Source organism: Cucurbita moschata, unplaced genomic scaffold (assembly GCF_002738365.1).
Source record: "Cucurbita moschata cultivar Rifu unplaced genomic scaffold, Cmos_1.0 Cmo_Scf00024, whole genome shotgun sequence".
Lineage (NCBI taxonomy): Eukaryota > Viridiplantae > Streptophyta > Magnoliopsida > Cucurbitales > Cucurbitaceae > Cucurbita > Cucurbita moschata.
In genome coordinates this window covers 466,809-485,278 of record NW_019268540.1, presented here as the reverse complement: position 1 = coordinate 485,278, position 18,470 = coordinate 466,809, and the positions used below count along the sequence as shown (strand labels likewise).

At 36.5% G+C, this 18,470-nt stretch overlaps 4 protein-coding genes across 9 annotated transcripts in view; 1 reads left to right on the top strand and 3 right to left on the bottom strand.

Moving 5' to 3' along the window:
- Positions 1 to 56: 56 nt before the first annotated feature.
- Positions 57 to 2,061, bottom strand: LOC111461075 (protein TRIGALACTOSYLDIACYLGLYCEROL 1, chloroplastic-like). Of its 2 annotated transcripts, none has more exons than XM_023104531.1 (3): positions 1,871 to 2,061; positions 1,236 to 1,343; positions 57 to 1,144 (listed from the first exon to the last, which is right to left on the bottom strand). In XM_023104531.1, the coding sequence occupies exons 2-3, from the start codon at positions 1,280 to 1,282 to the stop codon at positions 136 to 138; spliced, it is 1,056 nt and encodes a 351-aa protein (XP_022960299.1). In that variant the 5' UTR covers positions 1,283 to 1,343; positions 1,871 to 2,061; the 3' UTR covers positions 57 to 135. The 2 variants fall into 2 exon arrangements, with proteins under 2 accessions (XP_022960299.1, XP_022960301.1); XM_023104533.1 differs by having other exon boundaries at positions 1,236 to 1,294.
- Positions 2,062 to 5,621: 3,560 nt separating this feature from the next.
- On the top strand, positions 5,622 to 14,864 carry LOC111460752 (clathrin interactor EPSIN 3-like). Of its 4 annotated transcripts, XM_023104023.1 has the most exons (15): positions 5,622 to 5,827; positions 6,476 to 6,566; positions 7,912 to 7,963; positions 8,103 to 8,182; positions 8,295 to 8,373; positions 8,606 to 8,689; positions 8,793 to 8,938; positions 9,474 to 9,821; positions 10,551 to 10,592; positions 10,674 to 10,772; positions 10,859 to 11,010; positions 11,804 to 12,018; positions 12,228 to 13,845; positions 13,939 to 14,306; positions 14,373 to 14,864. In XM_023104023.1, exons 2-15 carry the CDS (start codon positions 6,532 to 6,534, stop codon positions 14,532 to 14,534), a joined length of 3,480 nt encoding a protein of 1,159 aa, XP_022959791.1. In that variant the 5' UTR covers positions 5,622 to 5,827; positions 6,476 to 6,531; the 3' UTR covers positions 14,535 to 14,864. The 4 variants fall into 4 exon arrangements, with proteins under 4 accessions (XP_022959791.1, XP_022959789.1, XP_022959790.1 ...); XM_023104021.1 differs by having other exon boundaries at positions 5,622 to 5,775; positions 13,939 to 14,864; XM_023104022.1 differs by having other exon boundaries at positions 11,825 to 12,018; positions 13,939 to 14,864.
- Positions 14,865 to 16,025: 1,161 nt separating this feature from the next.
- LOC111460753 (histone H3.2) lies at positions 16,026 to 16,739 on the bottom strand. Its single transcript, XM_023104025.1, has one exon. It carries the CDS (start codon positions 16,648 to 16,650, stop codon positions 16,240 to 16,242), a length of 411 nt encoding a protein of 136 aa, XP_022959793.1. The 5' UTR covers positions 16,651 to 16,739; the 3' UTR covers positions 16,026 to 16,239.
- A 404-nt stretch (positions 16,740 to 17,143) lies between these two features.
- The window catches only part of LOC111461226 (solute carrier family 35 member F1-like), a 7,058-nt gene continuing 5,731 nt past the window's right edge, over positions 17,144 to 18,470 (bottom strand). For both annotated transcript variants that reach the window (XM_023104744.1, XM_023104743.1), the window contains 4 exons: positions 18,165 to 18,233; positions 17,937 to 18,023; positions 17,774 to 17,835; positions 17,144 to 17,451 (listed from right to left, as the gene is read on the bottom strand). In XM_023104744.1, the coding sequence (XP_022960512.1) occupies positions 17,355 to 17,451; positions 17,774 to 17,835; positions 17,937 to 18,023; positions 18,165 to 18,233 (315 nt within the window). In that variant the 3' untranslated portion in view covers positions 17,144 to 17,354. The remainder of the gene's footprint in view (positions 17,452 to 17,773; positions 17,836 to 17,936; positions 18,024 to 18,164; positions 18,234 to 18,470) is intronic.

Below are 18,470 nucleotides of genomic sequence, written 5' to 3'. Positions count from 1 at the left end.
TTTTGGAATAATTTGTTGAAAATTAATAATTTAAAGTGTGTTTAAACAATTGGTTAAGGGAAATCTAGAAGTTTAAAGCAAATACCAAGCTACAAATGAACTTCAAATTCAGACGTATGAGAGTGATCAATGAGTTTACATACAGTTCTTCACGGAATCTCCAGCTCCCTGGAAGAAGAAACAAGAAAGGGTGAAATCAGCAATAAATATGCCTACAAGAGAGATGACTACGGCCGAAGTTGTGGACTCCCCGACTCCCTTAGCGCCCCCGGAAGTCGTAATACCCCAGCCACAGCTTACAATCGATATGATAGCTCCGAAAACCTGCGATTTGATCATCGAGCTGATAATATCCCATGACTTTAGAGCTCTCAGAGCTGAATCAAAGATAATGTTGATGCTAACACCATAAACGCTGTCAGCCAAAAGGGCACTTGATGCCATCCCAACTGTGAAACACATTAGAGTTAGAATTGGAAGAGCAATGCAGGATGCTATAACTCTTGGTGTGACGAGATAATCGACAGGGTTCGATCCCAAGACTCTTAGTGTGTCTGTTTGCTCAGAGACTTGCATTGTTCCTAATTCTGCAGCATACGAACTACCGATTCGTCCTGCAACCACAATCGACGTGATCACAGGACTCAGCTCCCTTGAGAATGCCAGTGCTAATACACCACCAACAGATCTGTTCAATCCTAATCTAGTAAATTCTCTAACAAATTGGATAGTAAAGGCCATGCCAACAAACGCAGATGTTAGAAGGCAAACCCCTACAGATCTTGGTCCTACTCTCTCTAGCTGTTGAAGAGTATTTTTCCAATGGACTTTACCCTTTAAAGTCCTCATAATGACCTGCCCAGCCAGAAAAAGAACTGATAGCCCTCTCCATAGATACTTTGGTGGCCACCATTTACTCCACAACTCTCCTTCTATAGAATTAAGCACCGGATTTGAATTGATGTCTTCTGACATTGAGGCAGAAGGGTGCCCATCTTCTGCATTTGGGATAGCATTCAATCTGTTTTTGCACAAAGGCATAGCAAATTTACGAGTCTGAGGTTCCACAAATACAAGTTTAACAAAGTTGCTTGAATGCAAGTTTTGTATATTCTTCCATCCATTCTTTCTTTTAGAGCTGCTTCTGCATTTCAGATTAAAATATCAATTTAGAGCCCAAAATAACAATGAAAAGTTCCATGTACGAGAGAGAGGACAGAGAGAGAGAGAGAGACCTGATTGAGAAGTAAACTAGTGGATGGGGTTGACAAGCTATTTGCATAGTATGTTCCTGCTGTGGAACAGATCAACCAGTTCTTGAGTTCGCTTTGAAAATTAAAGCACTATAAACAATAGAGATTCCAAATCAATGTCATAAACATTTCTTGAACTCAAAACTTAGAGTAATAATCTAAGATTTCTAGCAAGGAACAAAATGAAAACGATTGGGTAACACTGCCTAAAACTAAAACCATTTGATTCCAATGGAAAAAAAAAGGAAATCCTGAACACCAAATCATGTACCAGTAACTTCTTCCCACGAGGCATATCATAAGATTCAATGTAGAAAAGTTAAATAAATTTACTAAGGACACAATAAGTCTCATCCTCCCAATGCAAAGAATTGGGAAAGAACCCTCAAAACGTCGAAAACATTATCAGAGTTTTTCAGTTCAATACAACAGAAATTTAATAGTCCTTTTTGATAAAGTGAAACAAAAATTCAACGAAGCCAGAGTTATGCAACAGAAAAGGCCAAGCGATTCGAATCATAAGAACAAAAACAAATTTCATTTCTCATTGGGGATGGAGAGAGCGAGAGGATGAAGGTAATTAGAAATCAGATTTTGGGTTTAGAAAGGAAATTTACCTCAGCAGCAGTGATTTTCTTCCGTCTTTTGAATGAATCAAACAAGATTCACGCAGCTTTCTTCCTTGTGGATCAGTTCTTCTCCGCGGAAGAAGACCCGCGAAATCGAAGGGAAGGATTGAGGAATCGAAAATGGAACCAGAGAAAGAGAGAATAAAACAGAAGTCAGGGTTTAGTTTAACAAAGAAAAAAAGAAAATGTTTAAAAATGCTATATTTTATTTCATTTCTAAATTTTGAAATTATTAAAAAAATATTATGTAAATAATTTTTCCCCTTAAATAATTTCTCATACGTTAACACGAATTATATCGAGATCTCGTAATTAAAAACCAAATATTTTTATTTTCTTAATGCTCGTGAAAATAACAGTTTAGTTCATGTACTTTTAATTTTACAAAATTATCAGAATATCGATAACGATTGTAGCTAAAAAAAATTTACGAGTGCGGTAGGCGGGTTCTTAAGACCTCTCTTACCGATATACGGTGTAAATATTTATCGCAACATCGTCATGGTCGAGAGCACTCTATATCCTCTTTTAGGAGTTCGTTTAAGGTTCCATATATATATATAGTAAAAAATATTATTAAGATTAAATTTTTAAAAAATATATATCAATATAATTAGAAATTAAATGTGTTCATAAATTACAAAAAAAAAAATTGTTACAATAACCAAAATGAACTCTTTAATATAATGGTTATAAAATTTAAAATTTAGAGAATTAAATTATTATTAAAAATTTAGTTATTACAAAAATAATAATAATGACACATGAACTTAAATTAAAAGAGATCGCATTGGAGAGAGAAAATGGGAGACGTGGAGGCGCTGAAGGAAGAACTGATACTGCAGTGCAGTTTTATCCAACAGTTGCTCCGGCGATGGAGATCGGTTTCTTACACAAGATCAGACCAAAAGAATTTCAAGAAGAAACTCAAGAAGCTTCCGTGGTTATCATCACCAACACCACAGGATCAGATCCCGCGGAATCCACCACTCCTTCCGTTTCTTACCTCAAGGTCCCATCGTTCTTTCTCAAGCCCTTCCGAAAAAGATTCGATTACTGCACCGATAACATCAAGGAAAAAGAAAACTCCATCGAGATCGAGAAGAAGAAGTGGCTCGCCGAAGTTGCCTCCATGTTCTACAAAATCTTCGGCGGAGGAAAATTCTCCGCCTGCGGAATCGGAAGTAAAATCGATGGAGATGATGATGATGATGATTTTTTGAGCGAATCGGAAGCGGGAGAAGATTATCGCGAAGATCGAGAGGAAATTTTCGCGGCAGAATCGAATGGCGAATCTGAAACAGAGAATATAATTCGAAGCGACGAGAAGAGTTCAAGCCAATCGAGACTTCCTACGTCGATCTTAGACCTATTTAGAAAGAGGAATTTCAATTTCAATTTCATAAAGAGCAGAATCTGCAAGGTGAAAAGTGGCTACCGAAACAGAAATCTCAATTACGAGAAAAATCTCAGAAACAATGAATCGGCTATGCTATTTGCAAACCGAGAAAATCATAAGCGATTGTTTCAAATTCCATCGAAAGATCGGAAACAGACGAAGGAAAAAAAATCGACGGCAATCTCATATCATGAAGGCGATGAAAACGGACAACGGCTATGGCAGAAAAGGATTCTAATGGGAGGAAGATGCAAACCTCTGAGGAATACTTCTGTAAGTCTTCGATATGATCCAAATGGCTTCATCTAGCCGCAGATCCTTCCTCCATTGATGAACATTGCAAATGCCAAATTCTTTGAGCATTTTGAGATTCTTCATTTTTAAATCCCCCCATCTTTTTCCCGCTTCGTTTTTTTTTTCTTTCTTGTTTTTTTCTTTGGATAAAATAAAATAAAACTTTTGTATAATTTCTTTATTTTATTATTCACTGAATTTTTTTAAAAACTAATTTTCCTCACTTTTTTCGTAATTTTAAAAAATATGTTGTGCAACAAAAAAGGGTTATTAACAAAATGCTAAACAAGGTAAATTTCAAAATTATAAATTTAAACTTTAAAATGTTTTAATAAATACACTAAATATACAATTAAAATGTTAAATTTTTATTATACATAAAATAATATTTATATTTAATAGATCTTTTTTTTTTTTAAGAATCTATTAAATAAAAAGTTGCAAATTAAAAATTTATTTTTTTTATTATGATGTTCGAGCCACTTGCCACACAACAATTAAAAGGAAACCGTCCAAAGAATACATAGATTTAAACTATTGAGGCTGCCAGTTTGAAAGCTTATGGTCGTTTTGGGACCTGGGTCAAAATCAAATGTTGATATCTGAATTTAGGAGTTGATTATGTAAATCTAAACGATGTTGTTGGTCAAAGTGCTTGTGTGTACGTTGCATCGCCCATACAAGAAGGTAGGTGGCCATCAAAGATATCATGTCATTATGAGGCATCTGAATGTCGTAAACGTAGTGTTGATTATTGGTTAGAGGCACAAACCAGACCATGAAGGTCTTATTAACCAAATGTCAATTTCTAGTCAGAGTTAGCTAAGCGTCGCACATCACGTGCTCGTCACCGTTATAGGTCGGGAGGTGGAGTTATTCTCAAAAAAAGAAAAAAAAAAAACAATAATAATATAAATTAAATACATGAGTTGGGGCTGTCGCAAACAATACAGCTGGGGCCAAGTGTCATTGAATGGTTCTTGTTGAAATATCATGGTTTTCTTTTAAACCAATATTCTCCCTCTTTTTAAATTTATTAAATACTTTTCTTTTTTTAAAATATTTCAATTTCAAATTTCAATCTTCAACGTGTCGGCCAATGTTCTGATGCGACCATTCTTCATATATTTCCCCAATATTTTCCAATTAAAAATAATTATACTTTTTAGTATAATTACATTTTTACCCCACGCTCTTCATTTAACTTCAATTTTAGTCCATAAATTTTAAAATATTATATTTTTATTCTTAGTCCTTCCATTTTCATTAATTAATTAAATAATATGATATAAATTTTTAAATAATTTTATTATTAGCGAAAATAAGTATCCATAAATTTTTAAATAATTTTATTATTAGCGAAAATAAGTATCCAGTAAAAATGAATTAAACTAATCTAAATTAAGTATTACTTAAAACTCGAGAAAATTTAAAATTAAAGGGTAAAAAATGTAATATTAAAAATGATGAATTAAATAGAAATTATAATTAAGACTCCTAAAAATAATATATTTTTTTTACCTCTTGCCTTTCTTAGTATAATTACATTTTTATCCCTTTTAATTTAATTTCAATTTAGTCCATAAATTTCAAAATATTATATTTTTAGTCTCTTCCATCTTTCGATTTTCATTAATTAATTAAATAATAAGATGTAAATTTTTAAATAATTTTATTATTAGCGAAAATAAGTGTCTAGTAAAAATGAATTAAACTAATCTAAACGAATATTACTTAACCCTCGAGAAAATTCAAAATTAAATGGTAAAAAATGTGATATTAAAAATTATGAATTAAATAGAAATTATAATTAAGACGCTTAAAAATATATTTTTTTCATTCTTAAATTTTATTATGAAAAAATTAATTTTAAAATATTGAAAATAATGAGCTTAGGAATTTAAGGGTATTTAATAATAGAAGTTCCATTAGATTATGGTTGATAGATATAAACAATGATGAGTGAAATGAGACAAAATAAAAAAGGAGAAAAAAATAAAATAAAAATGCATTCCCTTAATTTACTGCGTGTAAGTTGCGTTGTCTCTTTTATCTCTCTCGCGGTACGTCCATTCTCCTTCGCTGCTATTTCCTCGACAGAGCATTTGTTCTTCCAAGACCATGTTCAAAAATCTCGCCTCTTCTTCTACTTTCCTCTCCAACTAGCTTCAGATCCGCCATCCTCATTCCACTCTCCGGCGTAACCATTTTCTTCCATTTCTGATCCATCCGCCTTCCTCCTTCTGCGATTGGTATGCTCTTCTATCATTTTACTGCTTTCCTTTCAGATCTTGCGCTTTATTTTTCCTTTTCATTTACATCATCCACAGCTTTGCTATTGATTCAGCTTATTGATCGCGAATGTTTAGTTGGAATGAAGTTTTGAATTGAATTCGGAATACTGTTTTTTTTTTCTTTTTTCTTTTTTTTTTCTTTCTTTGAATTGGCCTCTTGTTGTTTTTGATGATTGATGATCGAAGTTTCCATTGATGTTAATGATCTGGATCCTTGATTCTTGTTCATTTAGGTGAATTTTGGTTTCGTTTGGTTTTGTCGGTGCTTTTGGTTGGAAACTTCCAATTCTCTTCCACCGACTTGAATTTGTTTATACTTTTCACAATGCCAGATGTGGATCATGATTTGTGGTTCGGTATTTCTCGTCCATTCGACTGCTGATGCGTGTATGCATATCTATCCAAGTTTGTAACGTACATTTCGTTGTATACTTACGTGGCTAGCAATGTAGATGAAAATTAAGTTTCCTTCCATGATGTGTTTGATGTCAGATAACCACAATTTGGAATTGTAGTCGTTCTACATGTACTTTCATGTTCATTACTTAGATTTCTAATCTATATTCCAAGCTTTTAAACACTCTTACTTGTTTTCCTCTGAAACAGCCCAGAATATTTGAGGTGAGCTTCACTTGAATTTTAGTACCATCAAGGCATCAACGATGAAGAAGGTCTTTGGTCAGACTGTCAGGGATATGTGAGTGATAATTCACATTTTAATGCTCATATATGACTTCATCACTGCAAGTGAATGTTAGAAATAAAAAATCCTAGCACTGGATGATGTAGAGCCTGTTTGGTTTCTGGTTTATGATTGAAGTGCACAGCTGTAAGGGTTGTAAATTCTATTTGACATGTTTCTGAATTTCAAATGGACGTTTTCTTGCAACATCCTAAATTATTTTTGAAGTTCTAGTTAGGGAAAGTTAAGTTAAAAATATTTAAGAGTTTAAACTGGAAAATAAACATTTATCAGTATATGAACTTTTTCCAACTTTAATGACTTCATTTTATCATACTGTTCAATAAAGCTTTTCCAGCTTCTACTTTATTTTTAGTTGGTATGATTTATAAATGTTTGAAGTTCATAGAAGAGAGTAACTTGTAATTTGATCACGGTGTAAATTATAAAGATTACATAAGACAATTTATTAACTGTAGTGTTAATAGAATATACATTATAATTCTAAATTATCAACAATTATTTGGAAAGGTTGTTGTACTTTAGTTGGGTTTTCTATGGTCAAAATTTCTATATTAGTTTTTTAACTTTTATTTAATCATTCTGCTGTAGAAAGAACAAAGAATGTGATGTGGAAAGAGTTGTGAAATGTGAAGTTATGGTAAATTAGTGCATCTTAAATTTCCAAAAAAAAAAAAAGAAAAAAAAAGAATGAAGGTCTATATGATTTATGATACAGAAACTAGTTTTGCAAATATTAAAAACTAAGAAAACAAAGTTCTATCTGATAGGTTCTTAAAAAGTTCAAATTCATGTTAAATAATGGTGTTATGAAACTGTTTTCGGAACATATAGTTTAAAGAATATTTAAATGATGAAAGCTTAACGATTAGCTTTACTTTAAATTTATGCTTTTTTATACTTCTTGAAAAGTCTTGTAGTACTCTAACTAAAGACACCAGCAAAAGACCCTACAACCATTCTACCGAAGTACCGAAGCTTCTCCTCCCATTCTTAAACGATCTCAAGCCTCAAGGAGAGACTCTACAAAACTTCTAGGCATAATACTTGTGAATTAGATATTTTAAATCAAACATGCTTTTAGTTTTAAATCAAGAATTCTATATTAAATGTTCTCTGCAAATTATAGATTCGATTGTCTATGCCTATTCTATAGAATCAATGTGTTCCATGCTTCAAAAAACCTTAAAATGATAACAAAACTTTTCTGTTATTCTTTTCTTAAAAAATTAATTTCAGGGTCTGTGCTTCGATGTTGGTGTTTTCCCTCTCTTTGTATGCTTGATTACCTTTTTGAATGATGTTCACTTAAATGGCTTTGTATTTCATTTTCTTGCAGCAAGAGAGAGGTCAATAAGACGGTGCTTAAAGTTCCTCGATTGGAGCAGAAGGTTTTTTTTTTTCTCCCTTAATGATTTTCTTTTGCTCTTCTCTGATAGATTCTCCTTGTAGGTGAAAATCGTTTGAAATGTGATACCTGGTCATTTAAGACTTCTAACTCTGACAATAAGATCATTTCCTGCCTGGCAGGTTCTTGATGCTACTAGCAATGAGCCTTGGGGCCCCCATGGAACACTTCTTGCAGAGATTGCTCAAGCAAGCAAAAATTAGTAAGCATCACATTTTCTCTTCTTTTTGATTGAAAGTGTTACCTGATTTTCATGAATGATTTCTACTACCCACCCTGAATTAGAAGAGAGCTCATTCTAAATCTTAATGCAGTCATGAGTGTCAGATGATCATGGCAGTTATTTGGAAGCGTGTTAATGACTCTGGCAAAAATTGGCGGCATGTATACAAGGTTTGATTTCTGTCATTTGATATTGGCGCACATGTGTGCGAACATAATCTTTCTCCCCAGTTCATTGTCTTCACAGGGGAAAAAAAATGTTATCTTCCATCAGTTTTTGTCATGATTTTTGGAAGTCCTTAAAGCTTGATTATATTATTCAGGGAAAAAGAAATCTTGATTTTCTGTTTCTTGCGTTCTTTGAGGGTACAGTTCTTTTAAAAGAAAATATGTTGTGCTTCAGGGTTTAACTGTCTTGGAGTATCTGGTGGCTCATGGATCCGAACGAGTAATAGACGAAATCAAGGATCATGCATACCAATTATCAGTAATACAGTTTCTTAGTTCTTTGTAACTACATGTTTTATTTAGTTTTCTCCATTTCTTTGGATGTTTTTCTAATTTCTTAATCATTTTTTTTCCCACTATAGGGCTTGTCCAGCTTTCAATATATTGATTCCAGTGGAAGGGATCAAGGATCAAATGTACGAAAGAAGTCGCAGAGTCTTGTGCTGCTAGTGAATGATTCTGAAAGAATCAGTGAGATTAGGCAGAAGGCTAATACTAACAGGGACAAGTGAGTGTAGTCTATATCTGTGTATATATATATATATATATATAACGCTCCATCTCTTTTCTGCTTCTTTCTCTATTCAATTTCTCCAATTTTGTCTATATAGCAGAAGTGTCTGTGATTTTAATGCCTGCAGGTTATTTACTTAAAGTTTGGCGATCAATCTTGTATGATAATATGTTTGTGAATCATGTTCAATGTTTTCTTCTCCTTTCTTAGTCTTCAACTTTGTTTAATATTTTTTCCTTCAGAATCTGCATCTTTATTGTGTTGTCTGTTAGCTTCTCAAGCAAACTTCTCTCTGTCAAATATTGTAAGAACAGCATGAGCCTGAATTTTAGCCTGGTGATTTTGGAAATTAAATAGAAGTTTTGGCATGAAAAAAAATCTGTCATTTGTTCTTCTTTCTTTCTTTCTTCGGTTGTCTTCTTCTTCTTCCTTCCCCCTTTCCTCATGCATTTTTAAAATTAGGTTAGCTCCTTATAATTAGTTTAACGTGGTTGTGCTCAACAATAAATGCATTTGTATGACTGGATAGGTTTCGAAGTGCATCATTAGCTGGTGGAGCATATAGGCCAAACTCCAATGCTGGGGGGTATGGAGACCGTTATGATGATGATTATAATGAGGGACGCTATAGAAGCAGGGACGAAGATAGGAATAGCAATGGTTATGGAAGGGAAAGAGAATATGACTATAGAGCTGATGACCGCGGGAGGAATTCTGACTCAAATATACGTGATAGAGATCAATATAGGAGAGATGGTGAAGAACGCTATGGAAAAGATAGTCCCAGGGATGGTGATAGTTGGGGACGAAGAAGTGTTGATGATCACCGATATGGTTCAAGAAGGGATCAAGATAATGATCACGATGACAATGCACGGTATGTATCATGTGTTATTGAATTATTCTTTCACTATTATGTAAAGGAACCCCTTTTCTGAGATAAGAAACATCAAAAAGGTAAAAGAAAAAAAAAAGGTCAACAGCTAAATAACACAACCTAAAGGATAAAGAGACAGGAGTTCCTTCTCCAAAAAATAAGGGGTGAAACAAAAAAACTCTAATCGAGGTTGGTAAGAGAAACAAGGTAATTAAGGAAAAAAAAGTGACGAGCACGCCAATTAGATAGATTGAACCAGACAATGTCAGAAATGTGATCAAGAGACTTTGGCTTGTCAGAATCTTCTTACATTTCTTTCCTTCCAAATGGACCACAAAATAGCTCCAACGGCACTAGACCAAATCACTCTGGCTTTGTCCTTGACACCAACTAAACAAAATCTCAGGTAACCAATCTTCTGAGAAATTCGAGCAGTACCTAATTAAACTAAACTAAACACTTACAAAAAAAAATTCCAGACCTTCGATACAAGTTTACAATGAAAGAGTGGGAGAGGGTTTCCTCCTTACTGTTACACAAAAACTGGGGGGGGGGGGGATAGGTGAATGTAGGAGTGCCTCTTCTGAACCTTGTCTAAGATACTAATGCTGTTGAGAACTACTGTGCAAAGGAAAATTTTGATATTTTTAGAACCAATTCCTTCCCAGATCACTCTGGTGTACAATTTTGGCATGGGTTGTACTTAGCCTGTATTTCTTTTTCTTGCAGTGATGGTAGTGGAAGAGGTGATGACAGGTCTCCAGACGTGAGGTAATTCTTAAAAACTTTCATGGAATAGTGTGTTCAATTGAGTTCTATGAATTGAATTATGAGTTGAATCTCTTTTGGCAGGCGGCATGATCATAAATTTTCAGAGCAAGACACTGGTGCACCTCCTAGTTATGAAGAGGCAGTGAACGAGTCTCAAAGCCCACCAGCTCATAATGATAGGTATTAGTTTTCTTCTGCTCAATTCTATTTCTAGTTTTAGCAGTTTTAGTAACTGTTTAGTCAACTGGACATCTTTTATTGGAAAGGGACCAAGAAACCTCAAAGTCTGCTCCTGCTACTTCATCTTCGCCTGTTACCAGTGCAACTAGCCAGTCAAGTCCCGTTCCTGGTACTCCAACATCTGGAAACCAGTTAATTGGGTCCTTTGATGCATTTGATCCTCGCAGTTCAGTCACAGGTGCACAAAACCTCTGTTAGTTTTTAATGCTATTAACCTCAGGTTGACCCCATTTAAATCTAGCTCTACCCAGCATGTGTTATCATCATTTAAGAGTTTGATTGTGATAGCGGCATTTACTGAGGAATATTAATAGTACTAAGGGCTTAAAGTTAAAACTGGGAGTTTTAGATTTCATTTTGATAGGGAAGAATCTCCCCCTCCCCTCTTCAGTATTGTGTATTTTGGTTTTCATAAGGTTGCTGGAATTGGTGATGACAATATTGTTATCTACTTCACGAGTATGACTTGAATTGTACATATCGTGGATAGGTAGTATGGTTTACTCAATTGCCTCTGTCACAGCGACATCATGTTTTTTCATAAAATATTGATTCAGAGGGCATATTTTAAATGATGAAGGTTCTTGGATGCTGTATACAATGAAGTGTATGTAGTTATAGGTAGCCTACTTCCCACGGTCACCATTTTAACGTAGTATAGTAGTTATACATGAATCGTGCTATGCAATAAACATCTCCTCTGTATCCTGTTTCTATGCAATTTTTTTAGTATAAATTAAATGCATAATTCTGTAGAAAGGTTTTGGATCCCAGTCTGATATACTGTAAAGGTTACTTACATATCGACATAAAAGTGTTCGGCATGGTAGAAAAAGTTGATGTACAAGTCTTTTTGCATACCATCCTATCAAAGATAATCCAACATGGGTCTGTTAAGGATAATCCACTCTTTTGACTCAAACCAAACTATAAGTTATCTTACTTTGTTGGTTCTTGGCACTAAACCACAGGAACTTCCCCTCTTTTTTCAGCTGCTCCAACTGTTCCACCAAACAATACTGAGATGGACTTACTTGGCTCACTGACGGATTTTCCTTCAAACCCATTGGCCATTATGCCAGTGGCATCTGCAAACGTGACTGGAGCCTTCGAGCCTGATTCCCACATGAACTCTGGTGCAGGAACCTCGCACGCTATTATGTCAGTAGCTAGTGTCAGTAATCAGGTATATGATGGTGCATTTTAAGTTTTTCATTCAGTGTAGAAGTGCCCACTCTGATAAAATTACATATATACATCGTTCCCTTTGGTTTTCCATTATCTGTCACAACTAAACGGACATTTTTCATATATTTTTCTAATCAAACACATAAAAGATAGAAACTTTAGTTGAACTGAATCCGTATTGAGCACCTTCGAATTATGTACTTGCAGAGTTTTGAAGATCCTTTTGGCGACACTCCTTTTAAAGCTATGCTTTCTGATGATGGTGCCCCTCAATTCCATTCTTCTGCTATGACAGATTCTCTCCAGTCTTCCCTGCATCAAAGCCTTGGTCAACCCCAACCTTCTTCCATGACAGATCCTCTCCAGTCTTCCCTACACCAAAACCTTGGACAATCTCATCCTTCTACTATGACAGATCCTTTCCAGTCTTCTCTGCACCAAGGCCTTGGACAATCCCAAGGAGCTACACCGGAAACAAACCAAGTCTCTACTTCTGAATTTAGTAATGGATTTTCTGCTTCAACTGGTGCATCTGGCTTATCCAGTTTGCAAGCACCATCAGACCCACAGTTTCTTCCAGGGCCATCCACTATTCCAGAACCCGAGATCGATATACTGGCAGATATTCTACCTCCTTCTGGACCTCCATCTAACACAGCATCCCTGCCAACTTATTCATTCCCCAGCGACCAGCCTGCGTTGCCTACTCCCTTCTCAGATCCTGCTCAACCTCACCAAACTTTTACAGCTTTAAGCAATCAGCCTTCAAAACCAAATGATTGCTCCGTCCTTAATTTGCAACCCCAACCAGGAACTACGGCACCTTTGTACTCAAATATGGCTTTCCCGCCTCAAAGTGCACCTACTGGACAGCTTGGATATGGTGCCCCACAGGGAGGATCTACAGCACCTGCTGGTCAGTTAGGCTATGGGCCCCCACAGGGAGGATCTGCAGCACCTACTGGACAGTTTGGCTATGGGATGGCCCCACAGGGAGGATCTACAGCACCCACTGGACAGCATGGCTATGGGGTTCCACAGGGGGGATCTACGGCACCCAGTGGACAGCATGGCTATGGGGCTCCACAGGGGGGATCTACGGCACCCAGTGGACAGCATGGCTATGGGGCTCCACAGGGGGGATCTATGGCACCCACTGGACAGCACGGCTATGGGGCTCCACAGGGGGGATCTATGGCACCCACTGGACAGCATGGCTATGGGGGTCCACAGGGGGGATCTATGACACCCACTGGACAGCATGGCTATGGGGGTCCACAGGGGGGATCTACGGCACCTACTGGACAGCATGGCTATGGGGGTCCACAGGGGGGATCTACGGCACCTACTGGACAGCATGGCTATGGGGGTCCACAGGGAGGATCTACATCTCCTTTCTATCCACAGATGGCTTCAACAAGCAGTTCAAATCCGCAGGCTAATGGTGGTGGAGGCTATTTTATAGAGAATATAGGGTCTGCTGCTTCTGTTACGACACAAATTGCTCAGCAAAATCCAAGTGGGCCAGCTGCTCCACTTGGCAGTGGAAACATGCAGCATCATGGCGTTACATCCCAGCCATTAGCTTCACATGGAGCTTATCAGGTACAAAATGGACATGCTGCACAGCCAAGGAGTGATGATTTTCTGGGCAGCATTCTTCCGCAAGCTGCGCCCCCTCAAGTTCCGTTACAACAAGGTTTTCCAACCTTAACAGATTCACTTTCAATAGCATCTCAACCGTCTAAGGGCAAGTTTGAGACAAAGTCAACAGTCTGGACCGACACTCTTAACAGAGGGCTAGTTGATTTGAACATATCTGGCCGTGAGTTCGTGCTCCCTCAGATTCTTACTTGTGTATGTATGCATCATATCTGTTGTCTCTGATGGTTAACTAAATATGTTGCTCTATGTGCAGCTAAAACAAATCCACTGGCAGACATTGGAGTGGATTTTGATTCCATAAATCGGAAAGAGAAGAGGATGGAAAAACCTACTACAACTGCAGTGACTTCTACTATCACCATGGGTAAAGCTATGGGATCTGGTTCTGGAATGGGCCGTGCCGGTGCGGGTGCCCTCAGAGCTCCATCGAACCCAATGGTGAGTTCAGGTATGGGTATGAACAATGTTGGCATGGGAGGGCCCTACGGAGGAATCAATCAACCCATGGGAATGGGAATGGGTATGGGTATGGGTATGAACAATGCTGGTATGAATCCGGGAATGGGGATGAGCATGAACCCTGGGATGGGAATGAACCAGGGCATGAACCCTGGGATGGGAATGGGAATGAACCCGGGTATGAACCCTGGGATGGGAATGAACCCTGGGATGGGAATGAACCCAGGTATGGGAATGAACCCTGGCATGGGAATGAATATGGGTATGGGACAAGGAATGCAATTCCGACCACCAGGTGGATTTCAGCTGGGATCGAATGCTTCGGGTAGTTATAATCCAATGATGAGTGGGTACGCCCCCCAACAATCATATGGTGGTGGCTACCAATAATAAACCAAGTTGAAGATTCACAAGTGTAGCACCAGTTTTACATGAGAGTGTACCAGATTGGGATGGCCAACTTGATGTGTTGCCATTGGAAGTTCTTCTTCACATTGGACATTTGGTGAAGAGCAAAAATGCTGCCATTTCATTCATTTCTATGAAATCTGCTGGATGCGATGTTCATTTGTTTGATATTCTTTGTATGCTTTAACATTTCTAGCGACATACCCCGAGAGTTCTACAGGTGAGTTGCTTGCTGATCGTATTCTTATCACAATTTGTATACAAACTGAACATCGATAAATGAGAGGATATACCTCGATTTTTATTAGCAACATATAATATATATATATATATATATATATATATATATGTTCAATACACATTATGAACCATACATTTCTCTGATAGATCATCTCTTTTTCAATGTGAGTTCGTACTGTCTTCCACATCATATGACTGGTGCCATGTTGTGTGGCACATCTTTGCTAATCAACAGGGAAAAAAAAAGACCATCTTTGATGTCACCAGATGCCCAGAAAGGTAATGTATGTTTCTTTAGGCAGGTAGGTGTGCAACTTAAATTGGTTATATTCAAGACTGGATTTTCAGGTTCAAGGAAAATAGATTTTCTTAGTTTTTCCTACCCAATAATTATTTGATTCTTTGTCTTCAAAATTTAGATTTTAGTTTTTTTTCTTTTTTTTTTTTTGAAAACATGTTTGTTTTCTCACCATTCTTACAATAATTTTTCATATTTCTCAAGGAATATTTGAATCTTTAACCAAATTTTAAAAACAAAGACAAGTTTTTTTTTTTTTTTCAATGATAAAATAAAACATAGACTAATCTACCTCTGTCATTCTTTTGTTTTCTTATCTAATTTCAATATATATTCATTAAAAATAATTTCAATATATATTCATTAAAAAAAATTTAAGAAGTCTATCTAATTTCAACATATATTCATTAAAAAATTTTAAGTAATTCCAAATAAGTTGGGTCAATTAAATAAAACATCATCAGTTAAATGAACACAACTCTCCCGGTAAATCTCCTCCACAATGATAAATTCAATGATATGATATTGTCCACTACAATAAAATGATATTATGATATTATTTACTTTGAGTTTAATGATATTATTTACTTTGAGTATAAACTCTGATGGCTCCCATGCAATAATACTCATTCTCTCTATAAATCTATAATAATTCCCTCTATAAATCTATAATCATTCTCTAAATATGTATATAATCATTCCCTCCCCAAATTTATAACCATTCTCTAAATATGGCTTAACAATGAAAATAATATTATTCATTTCATTCTCTCAATAAAGATAATATTATTCAATTCATAATATTATTCAACAATGAAGATAATATATTCAGGTAAATCCATAATCATTTACTAAATTAGATGAAATAATCCTTTATAATCCTTTCCTAAATTAGCAAAAATTTAACCTTTGTCACCTCACTGACAGAATCAACAGAATTGCAAAGTTGATACAGATACTTTTCATTTAAATAATACACCGTTCTTCCCCAAGTAGAATTTTCAGTTCTGTTCCAAGAAACATCGTAATCCAAATGGAGAAAACCCTAATCTAAACACCGATTCATCTTTAAAGCTCTCTAACACTACCTCAATGGCAAATCAACACCGCTAACCTTCATTCTGAACGCGAATCACAACTCTAGGGTTTCTAAGCTCTCTCGCCTCTAATTCTCCTCGCCAATTGAATATCCTTCGGCATAATCGTAACTCTCTTAGCATGAATTGCGCAGAGGTTAGTATCCTCGAACAATCCGACGAGATAGGCTTCTGCCGCCTCCTGCAACGCTGCTACGGCGCTGCTTTGGAACCGGAGATCGGTCTTGAAGTCCTGAGCGATCTCTCTAACGAGCCGCTGGAACGGAAGCTTGCGGATTAGAAGCTCGGTGCTCTTCTGGTACTTTCTAATTTCTCTCAGCGCCACCGTTCCCGGCCTAAATCTATGCGGCTTCTTCACTCCTCCCGTTGCAGGAGCTGATTTCCGAGCGGCCTTCGTCGCTAACTGCTTCCTCGGAGCCTTACCGCCGGTGGATTTACGAGCAGTTTGCTTAGTACGAGCCATTGACGCGGTAGCGGGAAAAGGCTTCCGATGAAATTTTTGAGAGCGAAAGACGAAATATGAATACTTCGATGTGAGAAGCGGAAGAGACACGAGAGTATTTATAGGTGATTGCTCGGATGATGGAGGGTAAATGTGACCCGTCGATTGGAGTTTGTGTTTTACGGTTGAGATCATGTTTTGAGTTGAGCACGCGGATCGCTATCCGCGCGCTTTAGCAGGCGGGAATTTGAGAGAGGGAATTAAAATATCTAACCCTCGCTTTACTTTTCGTCCTTTGAAAATCAGTTCTTGTAATTGAACCTTTTTATAATAAAATTCCAATAAAAACATGTTTTTTTTTGTTAACTTATTTGGCTCATATAATTTGATATTCGTAAGTTAATAATCAAACGGGTTGTTTGATATCGACCAATCCTACGTTCATTTCTTGATTTTAAAATATTATTTAAATAAACAATTTCAAGTCTAAAAATTCTATTATATAAGACATAAATAAAAGCATAATTAACAAATACATATTTGTCCACCTACGTATACGTATATAAACAGTAAAGACATATTTTCGACCACAATGTTATACGTGTTGAAAAAAATAAGCCCATAAAAAACCCCACAAAAGAGTAAGTGAACTCTAAATCGAGATTAGATTAGACACCTCTTTCCTAATTTTTTCTATCCGACCTGATGGTTGAAGTTCCTTGTTCCTAGTTTCTCGAAGGACATTTCTTGTATGCATGTTTGTCGTGCTCGGATTCTTCATCGGCGATGTCAGCTCGACGTTGATCTTCTTCTTTTTCACCCCTGCATTTAGAGATAAGAGTTCAGAGTTTGTCTAGCACTATTAGATAAGTGCAAAATGTAATAACAATGGTTTTGTGTAGCCATTAGACGGGAAAAACATCTTCTATGGCTAAAGTTGGCTATAAAAATGGCAGATTCTCAAAACTTTATCAGTAACCATCATTTAGGTAATCATCTATAAACGCTCCACGACTTGAAGGAATGATAATGTGACGCAACCTGAGATCGTTCGAACCGAAACTTTTCGAGCAGTATATATATGTATTTTACGAGCAGATTCTAAGAGATGGGTGGAAAATGTAGATCAAGAGAGATTACATACACAGAATAAATAATAAGTCCAATGACAACAACAGCAAAGGCCAAGTAGTAAAGCCAATCAACCTGCAAAAAATGACTAGATTTAGACAAACAAAACGTCCGATATGACTCGTGAAAGAAAAGAAAAGAAAAGAACGACGTGATGGTGACGAATGACCACGAACCATCTCGTTATATGCGATGACACGAATTACAATCGACCACATGTCCGAGGTCAGTAAAGAGAGGTTCAACATTGTGGATCCGCTAACCTGCCAAAATGCATACTTTTAGAACCAAATTCTAATGTAAGATGTGCTAGAGATCTAAAATACTAGCAGACTATTTGGGAGATGCTGAACCATTCAGCCATGAACTTGCATAATATTGATAAGAAATATTCCAATCCATACCTGAAGCAGTACAGGGACAAGCGAGTAAAACATGAACATAGCCACAGAAAATCCAGCAAAAGGAATTGCCTGAATGAAATAAGATAGAAAACAATAACAATCGAGTATCAAATTATAGGAGAGATTGAGTATAGTTCAAGCCCGCTAGCAGATATTGTCCTCTTTGAGTTTTTCTTTCGCACTTCCCCTCAGGATTTTCAAAAAGCGTCTGCTAGGGGAGGTTTTCATACCCTTATAAAAAATACTTTGTTCTCCTCTCCAACTGAGGTGGGATCCACAATCCACGCCCCCCCCCCCCCCCCCCCC